The sequence below is a fragment of the Penicillium psychrofluorescens genome (genome assembly GCF_964197705.1).
Source record: "Penicillium psychrofluorescens genome assembly, chromosome: 3".
Classification (NCBI taxonomy): Eukaryota; Fungi; Ascomycota; class Eurotiomycetes; order Eurotiales; family Aspergillaceae; genus Penicillium; species Penicillium psychrofluorescens.
Genome location: NC_133441.1, coordinates 721,044 through 734,222, shown reverse-complemented (window position 1 = coordinate 734,222; position 13,179 = coordinate 721,044). Strand labels below are relative to the sequence as shown.

Below are 13,179 nucleotides of genomic sequence, written 5' to 3'. Positions count from 1 at the left end.
GCGGAACCGAGAGTTGTGCCCTACTAGTTAGTTAGGGAGGGTTCTTCCCCCTCCCACATCCAGGAGAGAGGTGTGAAGGGATATGTTGGCTTGAAAATATTTTCATGTTGTCAGTAGGGATGGAGGTCGGAGTATCCCGATAATCATCACAAACAATTCGGTGGGGGCTTAATCTGTGCCGTTTCAACCCTGTCCGTCGAGTCAGTCGTAGTCCATCTCTAACAGCTGTTCGGTGGCTGCCACGCGCTGGGACAGAGAGAGGGTGTTCCTTTCGGGAAGGGATGAACAGGGAACACCGGAGGTACCAGCGTGGGCCACTCCGCCACTACGGGCCACCCAAGTCACTCCCAGGTACCGTTCGCCCAATACGGATACCGTAACCTAATCCCATTTCCTTTTTCTCCTCCTTCCCATCCATCGTCTTCCTCCCTCCCTTCTCTACTTACTCAACCACTCTGTGTTATTTTGAGCTAATTCGTTCCCCTCCCCCCCCCTCCTCCCATTCGCGGCTGATCGCCTCGACCTCTCGCTCTGTGTCTACGCTCTTCCTCACTCGCTTTGACCTTTGTTTTCTGTTCGTCCCTGACGTCCTCCCCTCCGTCCGTCCTCGGTCCAACGCCTCCAAAAAACCCCCCCGAACCTGCATTGCGGTCGCTTCCCACACCAAACGCCCACCATCCATCTCCCTCCTACCGTCCTCTCCCACCCACCGCCCTCTCCCACTCGACCCCGGTCGCTACCTCAAGCGTAACACAGATTTGATCGTCTGGGGTCCATCGCTAGGGGTAGATCCGTGGTCGTTCGAGCATCCATCTCGGTTCAACCTTCGCCCTCGTTTTTTTTTTGGTTTGGATCGTGAGGGAATCACGATCATCCGCCACTCTGGACCTAAGCGTGCGAATCACGTCTCTTTGACATTCCTCTACTTCCCTTGTCGCGAACCAACCTTATGGCGTCTGATACAGAGATGAACGAGGCTTCTCCCGTCGACACACTGCCGCATCCCAACGACAGTGGCCGCATGCACATGTCATCCCTTTCATCATCATCATCCATATCTGACGCCGAAAACGAGCGTCGAGGTCGATCCGAACGTCCGCGTATGGCTAGCCGCAAACCCTCCGCGTCCATCCTGGTCCCCCGCGATCACCCGGAGATTGAAATCGAGGAGGAAGAGTTCCCACCGGACGACGCCCGCGCCATGAGTCCGCGTCGCAATTCGGCTGATCTGGAGCGCCTGGGTAAGGAGGCTCGCCAGACTCTTCAAGAGTGAGTATCTTTGTTTTTGTTTTTTTTGGGATTTGCAGTCGCCAACACGATTCTGGTTTGCTAATTTTAACCCTAAAAGACAAGCCAAGGCCCTCCAATCTTCGCTACAGGCACTCGCTGAACGCATCGATGCCGTCAAATCCGACCACGACAAGCTGGAGACGGAAAACAAAGTCTTGCAGGACTACATCGGGGGACTGACTCGCAACATGACCAAGAATGAAATGACCCGAAGCACAAAGGCTCGCAAGGCGCAGAAGTAGCACCCGTCTACACTCGTCGATTCTTGACTTTTTTTTCTCGTTTACGATGATGAACATCCGCCGTCTTTTTTTTTTCTTGCTATTTTGTCGCCACCATGGTCTCAGTCTGTTGCCGACCTGAACCCTCGTCACAAAAAATCCCTTACGATCCATACGCTGCGTTGGCGTGGGGCCCGGGTCAGCAGCCGCCGGGTAAAAATTTCGTCTCAGGACGATTCCGATTGTCGCCATTCCCTTCACGTCCATCATTCGTCCACCCGACTGGCTCGAGTGGCATCGAGCATTGTTTATTACTTCACCTTCTCCGTCACGGTCGCCCCTGTTCTTTTCAACACGCCGGCCACTATAGCCAGGGGAACAAGGGGTATCCGTGACATCATCATCTGCATGCCGGGTGGTTCACAGGTGGGCCGCCACCCGAGTCTTGGCATCCTTGCTTCGATCAATTCGAAACATGCGGGTTTGTCACTTCGGGTGATCACGCGGTTCCACCGTTTTTACCGTTGATACTTTGTTGTGTGTTGTCTCGTCATTTGGCGTTATTTTTGTGTTTTGTTTTTGTTTTTGTTTTTCTTTGCGGTGTCTTGCGCGTGGATCCCGTGTCGTTCCACCTTGTACTTTTGCTTCTGTCTGTTTTTCCCCCTTCATTTGTTGTTGAAAGCATAGCACCTCGGGCGTTTTGGGGACTGGGACTAGACTCGATTTGAATTGTGAAATGACTCTTGCCGTCTGGAGCCGCGCACTGGAAATGTTTTCGTCGTCATGGGCACATTGCATGGGCATTATGGTTCATGGTTATGGTCACAGGAGGAGAACGGCGTGCTGGGAAAGGGGAAACGCATAGTGTTTTTGTTGAGGGGTCCTTTCTTTCTGTGTTTCGCAGCCAGCAGCCAAGTCCATTTTTATTCTTCTCTCTTATTCTCTTGCTTGCAGTGTACATCGTCTCTGTTGCATCTTCCTCCCTCCCTCCTTCCCCCTTTCTCATTCTCATGGACTCAATGCTGCTGCTGCACCAGCCCCAAAAATATTGACTTGGCCTTCAGACCGAATCAACCCCCTTCCATCATGTGCTGCACTTCAGCCCACCACCCTTCCCCCCTGTTTCCTCTATTATCGTCTCTGGGTTTTTTTTTTAAAGTTCAGTTCAGTCTTGTTTTTGTTTTTGTTGTTTTTTTTTCTGCGCATCTACTTCTCTCTCGCCTTGCCATCTGCCATACCCAGGAAAGCGTGCATGTCTCAAGTCCCCTACTATTTATCTTGTCTTTACTTCTTCCCTTACTCTTCTTTCGCCTCAATGCCTCCCTACCTATCACGCTTGCATGCTTGGTAGGTAGGTAGCTTTGTGGTTTGAATTGTAGTGGCAATGGATGTTTCGTATTATTTTCTCGTGTGCGTGTAGATTTGGTGTTGATAAAGGAGGAGGGTAGGGTTAGAGTAGAGCTGTGTAGCCAAGTGTATGCATATACAAGAGGTTTGTTTGGTATAGAGCCAATCTAGCCATCTTGTGCAGTCGGGGTACTATTTGACAAAGTCGTCTTATCTCCCGTTTCCAACAACGGTTTATGTTTAATCTCCCCCACCTTGCCCTATCAGGGACCTAGCAGATTGCGGGGAGCATGTATCGTCCCCGCGACAGTCACGGTGGAATAAACACTGAAGCTACCCTGTACCAGAACATTGGCGTACTGGGGATATCTCAGTTCGTGCTTAACTATTCACTTCTAATTTGTAACGAAGCTGTCTGACGCCTCTGAATCCCTACTTGGAGGCCCTGACTTTGCCTCCTGACACTCACGCAGTTCAGGACTCGGGGGACATGTTTTGATAGAGCACGCCTTCATCCGCTTTCCCACGAGTAGATTTGGCAACGACTTTCTCTCTAGTAGCTTCGGCATCTCAGGATAATGAAGCACAACAAAAAACTAAAGTGAGCGAGATACATGCCCGGGAATGTCACGCCCTGAACAGTAGATATTGTCGGAAGCGGGAAATCTGGCATGCACTGGTATCCGAGCGCACCTATGGTCTCCTTGCGGGTAGTAGAAGTATCTGCGTTTTGAATCTATCTCACTGCAGAACAACTTCCAGACTCGCCTGTGTTATCTATGTAAGCGCTTATTCCTGTATGCCAAGCGTGGCTTAACCTGAAGCGGCAGGTGTCACTCGTGTACCCCAGATAGCCCGGCCGAGGGTAGATAGTACGGTAGATAGGGTGTCTGATAAGATATCTACGACACACATATCCATGCCGGCCGAGGGAAGGAACACCGGGTTTTGTCACCCAGGGCCAATCGCCCATTCACAGTCTCTTGGTATTCTGGAGATAAACGCCCGCGCTTGGGCCCTACGGAGTCAATGGGTCCGCTGTGCAGTGCTTTGTCTCTATGCGGATAGCAATTGCCGATGACGCTTTTCTTGGTATGCAACTAGCCTCTGCGAAAGCTTAGATCCGAGAGGTTGCCACAGAAGGGGTTTCAATGTTTGGTTGGACGAAATATTGGTGTCTCCTACGTTAACTTCTCTGCGTGCTTGACTGGAGCCAAATCATTGCCTAGGCAAAGAAAAGAAGGAACCCAGCTTCCGGGTGACCCCGCGATCCCCAGACTGCCCTATCTCGAGACGGGTCCTTCAGCCATTACGATTCGCCAATTTTCCTGGATATAGTCCGATATACGTCAGACATGTCGGCATGAGCCGACTAGGAAGTCTGTATACCTGGGGTTATTTAGGACAGGTACCGGCAAGATTATACGCTAGGGCTCGGCTATATTGAATTCTACTGATAAGGATATGTTGACTTGTACCTATAGACCCGTTAGTGCAAGTTCCGGGACCAAAGTAGGCGAGGGCCTAAGAAAACATAAATATCCTGGGTGAGGCTTCGTTTCCGCTGCTGATTTCGTCTTTAAGGCTCTGTAGATATCTCAATCGTCATCACAATGGCCGTCCGTCCCACGGTGGCCCTCTTGGGAGCCATTGCTCTGGCTTCATCTGCCCAAGCTACTGCCATTCCCAGCGCAAAGATCTCTCTTTCTGTCCCCGGTACTGTTGAGATAGATGGACTGAGCAATATTTACGTGGACTACCATTCCCCCGTGGATGGCCATTTCGCCATTCATTATGGAAGCTGCGATATGTCTTCATCTCATCCTTCTCTGGCTTTCCACGAGGTCGGCTCAACCTACATTGGAAACCACCATCTGGCACGCCGACACCTGGACTGGGAGGATCAACGGCCCAGTCGGTTTGTTTGGGTCACCCCCAAGGATATTACGGTAGACGGCTGTCTCCATGCGTACTCGGACGATCAATGGATCGGCTCGTCTTCGCCAATTAACGTGGCCACAAAGAAGGCCAAGCGTGCGCACGACATCTCTATTGATCTGGCAGACATTTCGGATGTCGAGGGGCCCTGGTTCGATGGTGTCGCTTACCTGAAAGCGAAGGAGCCCAGCCAGCGATTCGTTGGGAAGGCCAAAGCGAAGGAGATTGGTATCTTGGGAGGTGGTATGTCTGGATTGATGACATCGGTACGCAAGAGTTTTCTTCCAATTTCAAGCCTGTTTAGAAAGCATCCTACTGACTGTTCATCAGCTACTTCTTGACTCTGTCGGAATTAAGAACTGGAAGATCATCGAATCGACCGGCCGCGTCGGGGGACGAATCCACACTAGCTATCTTAATAACACGCGCCCTGACCAGTACCAGTATCAGGAAATGGGACCGATGCGATTTCCCGTCAATATCACTTACGCGGGTACGGATGAGGTGATCGAAATCCAAGACCACAAGATGGTATTCCAGTTGGCGGATTATGTGAACAAACTTAACCACCATGACCCGGATCTGGAAGTCAACTTCATCCAATGGATCGAAAGCGCTGCCAATGACCCGGTCGATACAACTAAACGCCGACCAGATGGAACCGTTCCGGGAAACGCCGAAGTGCAAGCCAACAAGAGCCTCGAGTCCACCCCAGAGGCGTCGGCCCCGGCTGCTACACCTTATGCCGCCAAAGTCGAAGATTGGTTGGCTCTGAACAAGACGAATATCACTGAGATGGCTACTAACGTGTTCAAGGCACATAAGAAGGCCGTGGATGCAGGTTACTTGGGCTGGTCGGAGTCCAACTACCTCAGATATTACCTTAAGGCCAACGTCAACATCACCGATCAAGTGGACTCCTTGGCCGATAGCTATGACAGCTGGCTCTACGATGATGTCTACTTCTCTGCCACGCAGTGGAAGACGATCGATAAGGGTTTGAGTAGCTTGCCGCTGGCCATCACGCCTCTGGTCAAGGACCGAACTCTCTTCTACAGCGTGGTCAACCGCATGGATTGGGATGAGGACAAGGAGAAGATGACGGTGTACTACCGTCCCCGCAACGATTCCTGGGCTGAGAGTAAGACCATGGAATTCGACTACGTCGTTAACGCCGTTCCATTCACTCGAGTGAGGCTCTGGCAGATCCCTCAGTACTCCATAAGTCTCAACAATGCGATCCAACGCTATGGATATGAGTCTGCGTGTAAGGTGGCCCTGCTGTACAAGACACGTTTCTGGGAACACATGGAGTATCCCATTATCGGCGGCTGTGGCTCCGTCAACATCACCGGCATCGGCAGCATCTGCTACCCTTCATACAACATCAATGGCACCGGCCCCGGTGTCCTCCTGGGCTCATATGAAGAGGGCGCTGCGGCCCTAGCTACCACGGCCTTCAGTGAAAGCGACCACGTTGCTTTCGTCCAGCGTGCAATGATCGATGTCCACGGTGAGATCGCCAAAGAGCAATACACTGGCATCTATGACCGTGTCTGCTGGGCCACCATGCCTGACCAAGGTGCTTCCTGGGCCGCCCCTGATGCTGGCCAGCAGGAACTGTATATTCCTGCTTTCTTCCAGACCGAGATGAATACTGTCTTTGTTGGAGAGCACACCAGCTACACCCACGCGTGGATCTTCAGTGCCCTAGAGAGCGCGACCCGCGGCACGACCCAGCTGTTGCTGGACATGGGATTGGTCGATGAAGCTAAGCAAGTCACCGAACAGTGGATGGCGCGGTGGATCAGCGTCTAATTTATTTCTCCCTTTTGCTGTATTCAAAAGGTATATATTGAATCTATGGAATATAGGCATTCGGTGCCACATGCAACAAGACGTCATACCATAGGCATAGGTATCATAAAATGGCACCCCGAACATGGAACCAAGCTTTGGCTTCGTCAATTCCCAAAAGTGTGACCAAAAGCATTCTCCCAAATACATCCAAGTCCCCAGGCTGGACATTCTGTAACGCAGAAGAAAAGTCGAGATTATACACGATGAAGTGTTTTCTTTCAGCCCAAGCGATGGCAAAGTCGAATGCATTTTGGGCTTTCCACAGGTGGGCTGAAAGATACAGCGCGTGCTCACCCACAAGGCCGTACTTCCCGTTACACTTTACAGGAGTATTGGCTTGAAGCAGCTTGAAAATATTAATGAAGTAGAAGGTGAAGAGCACGGTTCTTCGTGCTGATTCTTGTAACACCCATAAGTCCCAAAACTCGTCAATCGGACCCATCGACAAAGAGAAAAGATCGGTCGGCTCCATTTGATCTGGAATGAACAGGGTACGCAAAATTGTAATGGCAGATGATTCGAGAGTCGTCATGATGCCATCTGCTGTCGCCTGGGAGCGGATGTCGCCGTCGAAGAGTAGCATTATTTGATAGAGGATCAGGGCATGGGTACGGGCAAGGATGTCTAGAACCGATCTTGGTTCCGGTGATGATAGCAGTTCTCGCATTCGATCATCAAACAAAGACATTATGACTGGTGCGTTGACCTCGTTTTTGGACAGGTATAACGAGCAGCACGTATAGGCGTCTGGAGAAGTCATTAGATCTCGCTATCAGTCCATTATTCATCAATTGTATTCACCTTTCATTGCTTTTGGCATATGATTTTTATAAAGATGTGGGTGGCACCAAGCCGTTTGATTCTCAATAACCGTCATTCTGGGTGTATCTTTCAGAACATCGATGGCAAATTGAAAGCGAGATGCAATAACCTCAGAGAGAGGTTTTGGTAGTCTCGCTCGCGGTGCTAACAGATCATAGCTGAACGGAGACGCCGCTTTCTCCAACGCGGCTAGCCATTGATTCTCAGGCATATGGTGGGGATATTGCCATTGCCCATCATCTATGTTTGCGAGGCTTGATTGACGAGCTGTCACCGGATTTCGTACCGGATATACTTCCGTGCTGCTGAAAAAGCTTACGGCCATGGAGTTTTGCTGCCATATTGCGTTTACAGGATCTTCTTCCGCAAAATCGGGATAAGCTGAAGGTTGCCTGCCAGGGTAGACACAGGACAAACTTTTGCTGACGCACCGAGAGCAGAACGGGAAGGTGAGATCGCACCGTCTCTTGGCTGTTTTGCAAGCCTCGCATGACTTCCGTCGTGATGAAGCGACTTGATCATCCATAGTTTCTGTGGCAGGAGACGACAAAAGAAGTCCCCTGAGCGTGAGAGCGTGAACGCCGCTACGCGGTGGACGCCTATGTTCCTATTCCGGACTAGTGGGTGGAATTCCGCCCGCTAGTATCGAAGATCAATTCGGGTTGTCCAGTCAGAGTATTCCAAATCGGGCGGAGCTCCACGTTCTATAGTGTCGTGGGAAAAGACTCAGAAAGCAAGAATAGGAATTCCACTGTGAAATAGATCCACAGAAAGACATTTAAGGCGATGGAATGTCCATCGAGTTCATCAATCCAGTCTTCCCTATCCATCATATCTTGCTTCCAACATGTCCCCTCTGAAAGTCTTCGTCTGCGGTGCAACCGGCACCCAAGGAGGTGCTCTTATCGACAATCTAGTTGGACATGGAACTGAAATCCATGCCATCACCAGAAACATCAAATCCGAAATCGCCCAAAAGATACAGTCCCAGGGTGTTGCTCTCACAGAAGGCGATTTTGACAACGAAGAATCCTTGAAAAAGAGCATGACCGGCTGCACAACTCTTTTCCTCAACCTACAGCCCAACCACACAAATCTTACTGTGGAGCCCGAACAAGCCCAGCGAGTTCTTTCCGTCGCCAAAGAAAGCGGCGTCGAACATGTCATTTACAGCAGCGTCCTGGGCGCGACCAACATCGAGCGTATTCCACACTGCGACCCCAACGGGCTCGTGGGCAAGATTCTCTTGTCTAAAGAAGCCATCGAAAAGCAAGTTCGGCAGGCAGGGTTCAAACAGTGGACCATTGCACGCCCGGGCAATTTCATGTCCAATTACCTCAACCCCCTCGTCCGAATGTACCAAGGGCTGGTCGAAACCGGAACCTTCACCACGGCTTTGTCCCGCGAGACAGTCATCCACATGGTGGATCCCAACGATATCGGGAAACTTGCAGCGGCGGCTGCTAAGGATCCTGTCAAATTTGACCGCAAGGAGATTGAGATCATGTCGGAGATGATGCGAGTGGAGGAGGTGATGCGTGACCTATCTGCAGCAACTGGGAAAGATTTGAAGGCAAACTTCTTGTCGGAGAAGGAACTCAAGGAGCAGATCCCACGAAACCCCCTGCTCGGAGCCCAGATGGCCATGCGTGATATGCCGCAGCTCGTTAGGCCCGAGCAAGTGAAGTGCTGGGAAATTGAGTTGGGAACGTTTGCTCAGTTTCTGGAGAGGGAGAAGGTGCGGGTTGAGGAAACCTACCTGTAAATAGACAATTCGCAGTTTGTCAGTGTTGCAATTCAGGGGAAGATTGCTTGTGTTCTTCTAACAGGATACTTGACGGCTTTTAGACATACCTGGGTTGGTAGATGCCTACTTACCCTACCTACTTCGGAGAGCCCAAGGAACTAGTACCAAAGCCCGTGCCTCCGCTCAGTTCAAAAATGGGCCTCAAGAGCTTACTTACTGCGGCAGCAAGCCATACTCGTGTCTAGTATTCGACGCCTACCATATACTGACTGCAACGGCCCTGCTACTACAAGGAAAGCCAGGATAGCCCAAGTATAGCGACGGAGCAGATGATCTTAACCCCAAAACCACTAACATCTAGCATCTAGCGAGACTCCAACGCCACAAGGCACAGGGAATACGGAAGACGCAAAGAAACGAGAAAAAGGAGAGGGGACAGAAGATAGACAGCCAAGGTTGGCGGAAGAGATCGAGAATAGGTACCCTCCTTCCTCCATGTAAATAGTAGACCTGATAAGGCAAGGCACTGATTTAAATGGGTTGATCAAGAAACTTCTGTTGTCCGCGTGTGTATGTGTGTAGTAGTGGGTTTGGTTTGGAGAGTGCGCGCATGGGGAACTCTTTGGGTAGTAGTAGAGGCAAGTAGGCAAAATAACAAGAAAGAGAAAAGAAAAGAAAAAGAAAATAGCGAATAATAAAGAGGACAACAAGGGACGGGATAAGATGGTCCCTCAAGAAGAAGGGGAAAAAACACACACGATGAGAAAAACCGGGATCCCAAAGGAGGTCGAGGTAAAAAAAAAAAAAACAGAAAAGAAAAAAGGAACCACCACCAAAAGAAGACATCAAAACAAATGGACGGATCCCTCTAGCTTTCGGCCGTGGAATTTAAGGTCTCCCACGTCTTTGGCAAGGTAAAACGAAAATTTAGATTAATGCTTCCCATCGGTCTTTTCATCCTTGTTCCCCTTCGTCTCCCCTCTCGTCCCTTGTACTGGGAAGACCTGACACAATGTGTGCGCCTTCTCTCGTTCTCTTTCGGTTGTCCCACCCGTTCCAAGGACGCGAGTCCATCAACACCTAGTCTTTTTGGGGTTCTCTCTTTACTCGGCGGGCTTCTCACCCTCCGCGGCCGGGGCCTCCTCCTTCTTCTCGGTGGAAGCGCCGGCGCTCTCGGGGGCGGGCTCGGCCTCGGACGAGGTCCAGAGGGTCTAGATATATGAGTTAGCCAGTGGTTGATTCGGAAGCAAACCGAGTGACTTACCAGGTTGTCCCGAAGGAGCTGCATGATGAGGGTCGAGTCCTTGTAGCTCTCCTCGCTCAGGGTGTCGAGCTCTGCGTCGAACGTGAGCGTCTTTCTTTCTTTACACAGGGAAAAGGCACTTACCAGCAATAGCGTCGTCAAACGCAAGCTTGGCCAGATGGCAGGCCTGGTCGGGCGAGTTGAGGATTTCGTAGTAGAACACCGAGAAGTTCAGGGCCAGACCAAGGCGAATGGGGTGAGTCGGGGCAAGATCGGTCTGGGCGATCTCGGTGGCAGCCTTGTAGGCCTCCAGGGAGGCATCGGCAGCGCCCTTGCGGCGGTCGCCAATGGCGAACTCGGCCAGGTAGCGGTGGTAGTCACCCTTCATCTTGTGGTAGAAGACCTTGGACTCGCCGCTCTGGGCCGACTTGATCAGGTGGTCGTCCAGAACCTCGAGGATGTCGTCGCAGATCTTGGCCAGCTCGGCCTCGATCTTTTGACGGTACTCCTTGATCAGAGTGACCTGGGACTCGTTGCCTTTGGACTCCTCCTTCTGCTCAATCGAGGTGACGATTCTCCACGACGCACGGCGGGCACCGATGACGTTCTTGTAGGCGACGGACAGGAGATTCCGCTCCTCAACGGTGAGCTCGACGTCCGCGGAGGCAACAACCTTCATGTTCTCGACCATCTCTGGTTTCCTGCATCAGCAACAGCCAAACATTGAGGAGAGAAAGTGCGAACCTTCGTAGCGCTCGGCCTGCTCGGCCAGCTTGGCGAGGTAAACAGCATCTTCTTGACCCATTGTGAAAGGTGGTTTCTGAATAAATAAAAACTGTCAGTAAGTCTGTCGAGAGAGATAGTTCGGTAGGTGGTGATGTCAGGCAATCATGCCACTCAGAATGCGGTGCAGGGGCAGTGCAAGAGGCGACCGGGAGGGGTAGGCATTGAAGAACCCGGGTGAATAGGGAAATGGGAGCCAGGTATGTCCAGCTATCATATCACGCAGGATTTGTCCTCGACGACACCACGTGCAAGGGAAATCTGACGACCAAGAGATCATTGCTCGCCTCCTGGATCGATGGGGTGTGGTGTCCGACTGGGAGGCGGTCGCGGCAACGACCCAGCGGGTAAACATGCAGACAATGAGGACCACGTCCCATCCACCACGGGGGTTTGGAATGCCATTGCATGGAAAGAGATGAGACGGGGATGCGAGGTCGTGACGAAGAATTATCGACCGCCCCCATCTTGCATGGCCGGTGGATGTTGTGGGATTTGGCCGTCTGGGGGATGGGAGAGGGGGGAGGGGTTGTGTGGCAGAGCGAGGGAACAAGGGGCAAATTGACGAGAAGACTCACGTTGGTTGGAGATAAAGCGAGAGAGAAGATCGAGATGAGATTGGAGCGATGGAAGCGATGGGGGATGAAGGGAGAAGTGTGAGGGAGAGGAGAAGGAGGGGGGAAAACACACAAGGCGGAGAGAACCAGTGTTGGGATTTTGCCAACTACAGCCAGTGTTCACGACTGCTAACTAACGATCAGTTATTGTAAACTAGAAGTAACTATTGCCTTTTAGTCTCTGTATTCACATTCGATTATTATTATTTCTTCTGGTCATCTCATTCTTCATGCCTCTGTCGTCCTGAGCAAGATGTCTCCAGCCGGACTGTCTTCTGTGTGGTTCGGTGGGCCCGCGTCATCATGCTCACCCTCCATCAGAAATACCTACTATGCGAATAACTCGTTCACTAATCATAATGCTCCGACTAGCCTAAAATCGCCAAGTTTGGTCTCCAATCTCTGCGAAACACCCCGACCCCACTACCTGATTGGGTTGTCCTGGCGAATCCTATTTCCTCTGCCCAACGCAGGGCGACTTCGAAGCGAGGCACTCTAATTGAGCAGCACCCCTAGTTAACCAGCAAGTCGAATGAGAGCACGTTCACTTATCGCTTGAACCAGAAACAGAAATTTCGGCTCACCTGACGACAACTGCTTACATAACCACCACGATCACCTGACCACTCCTTGGCGCCGTGTCGTCATTTCCAGCGTCTCTCGGACCTGTCAGCCTCCAGCTTGTCTTCTTCCCCCAACTAGTCACCTACACCCATTACCCCCCTCTCTCGACTCCAACATGTTCCGTCAAGCTATTGCCCGACCCCTGGTCACTGCCAACCGCGCAGTGGCTCGCCGCTCCTTCTCCGTTGCCGTCCCCCGGATGGGCGAGGGCGACACCGGTGCTCCCCGGTCTGGCGGCGTAGCTTCTGGGTACGTACCATCCCTTGCATCCTATCCTCCAATTACATCCGCGCTGCGGTAATGGCGCACTGTCGGTGCCTGCCTGCCCAGAGGCAGCGACATGACATCATATGACCAGACGACGGTGCTGACTTCTGTCTGTTCTTCCAGTGACCAGTTCACCAAGCGTGAGGCTGCCCAGGAGGCTGTGTACATTCGTGAGAAGGAAGTAGAGAAGTAAGTTGCCCTCGGAGACTCCTTCGCCTCTCCCTCAAACTAATGGCGATTTTGCTAGGCTGCGAAACCTCAAGAAAACCATCGCGGACCAGCGCAAACACCTCGACGAGTTGGAGGGCCACATGTATGTTGCATGATCCTCATGGTGTGCTCAAGTTGAATCAATGCTGACTCCCGTTTCCTCAGTGACAAACTCAGCAAGGAGCAGGACAAGTCCTAGACTGCTTCAGC

At 51.6% G+C, this 13,179-nt stretch overlaps 5 protein-coding genes across 5 annotated transcripts; 4 read left to right on the top strand and 1 right to left on the bottom strand.

The window, feature by feature from the left end:
* Positions 1–949: 949 nt before the first annotated feature.
* On the top strand, positions 950–1,532 carry PFLUO_LOCUS4401 (uncharacterized protein; the record flags this gene model as incomplete). Its single annotated transcript, XM_073781747.1, has 2 exons — positions 950–1,269; positions 1,349–1,532. The coding sequence occupies 2 exons, from the start codon at positions 950–952 to the stop codon at positions 1,530–1,532; spliced, it is 504 nt and encodes a 167-aa protein (XP_073638471.1).
* Positions 1,533–4,471: 2,939 nt separating this feature from the next.
* Positions 4,472–6,614, top strand: PFLUO_LOCUS4400 (uncharacterized protein; the record flags this gene model as incomplete). The annotated part of the gene is made up of 2 exons (XM_073781746.1): positions 4,472–5,039; positions 5,101–6,614. 2 exons carry the CDS (start codon positions 4,472–4,474, stop codon positions 6,612–6,614), a joined length of 2,082 nt encoding a protein of 693 aa, XP_073638470.1.
* A 1,711-nt stretch (positions 6,615–8,325) lies between these two features.
* PFLUO_LOCUS4399 (uncharacterized protein) lies at positions 8,326–9,243 on the top strand (the record flags this gene model as incomplete). Its single annotated transcript, XM_073781745.1, has 1 exon — positions 8,326–9,243. The coding sequence occupies one exon, from the start codon at positions 8,326–8,328 to the stop codon at positions 9,241–9,243; it is 918 nt and encodes a 305-aa protein (XP_073638469.1).
* Positions 9,244–10,328: 1,085 nt separating this feature from the next.
* Positions 10,329–11,273, bottom strand: PFLUO_LOCUS4398 (14-3-3 protein; the record flags this gene model as incomplete). The annotated part of the gene is made up of 4 exons (XM_073781743.1): positions 10,329–10,436; positions 10,490–10,560; positions 10,613–11,161; positions 11,213–11,273. 4 exons carry the CDS (start codon positions 11,271–11,273, stop codon positions 10,329–10,331), a joined length of 789 nt encoding a protein of 262 aa, XP_073638468.1.
* Positions 11,274–12,607: 1,334 nt separating this feature from the next.
* PFLUO_LOCUS4397 (ATPase inhibitor) lies at positions 12,608–13,168 on the top strand (the record flags this gene model as incomplete). Its single annotated transcript, XM_073781742.1, has 4 exons — positions 12,608–12,741; positions 12,883–12,948; positions 13,007–13,072; positions 13,135–13,168. 4 exons carry the CDS (start codon positions 12,608–12,610, stop codon positions 13,166–13,168), a joined length of 300 nt encoding a protein of 99 aa, XP_073638467.1.
* Between the last annotated feature and the right edge of the window lie 11 nt (positions 13,169–13,179).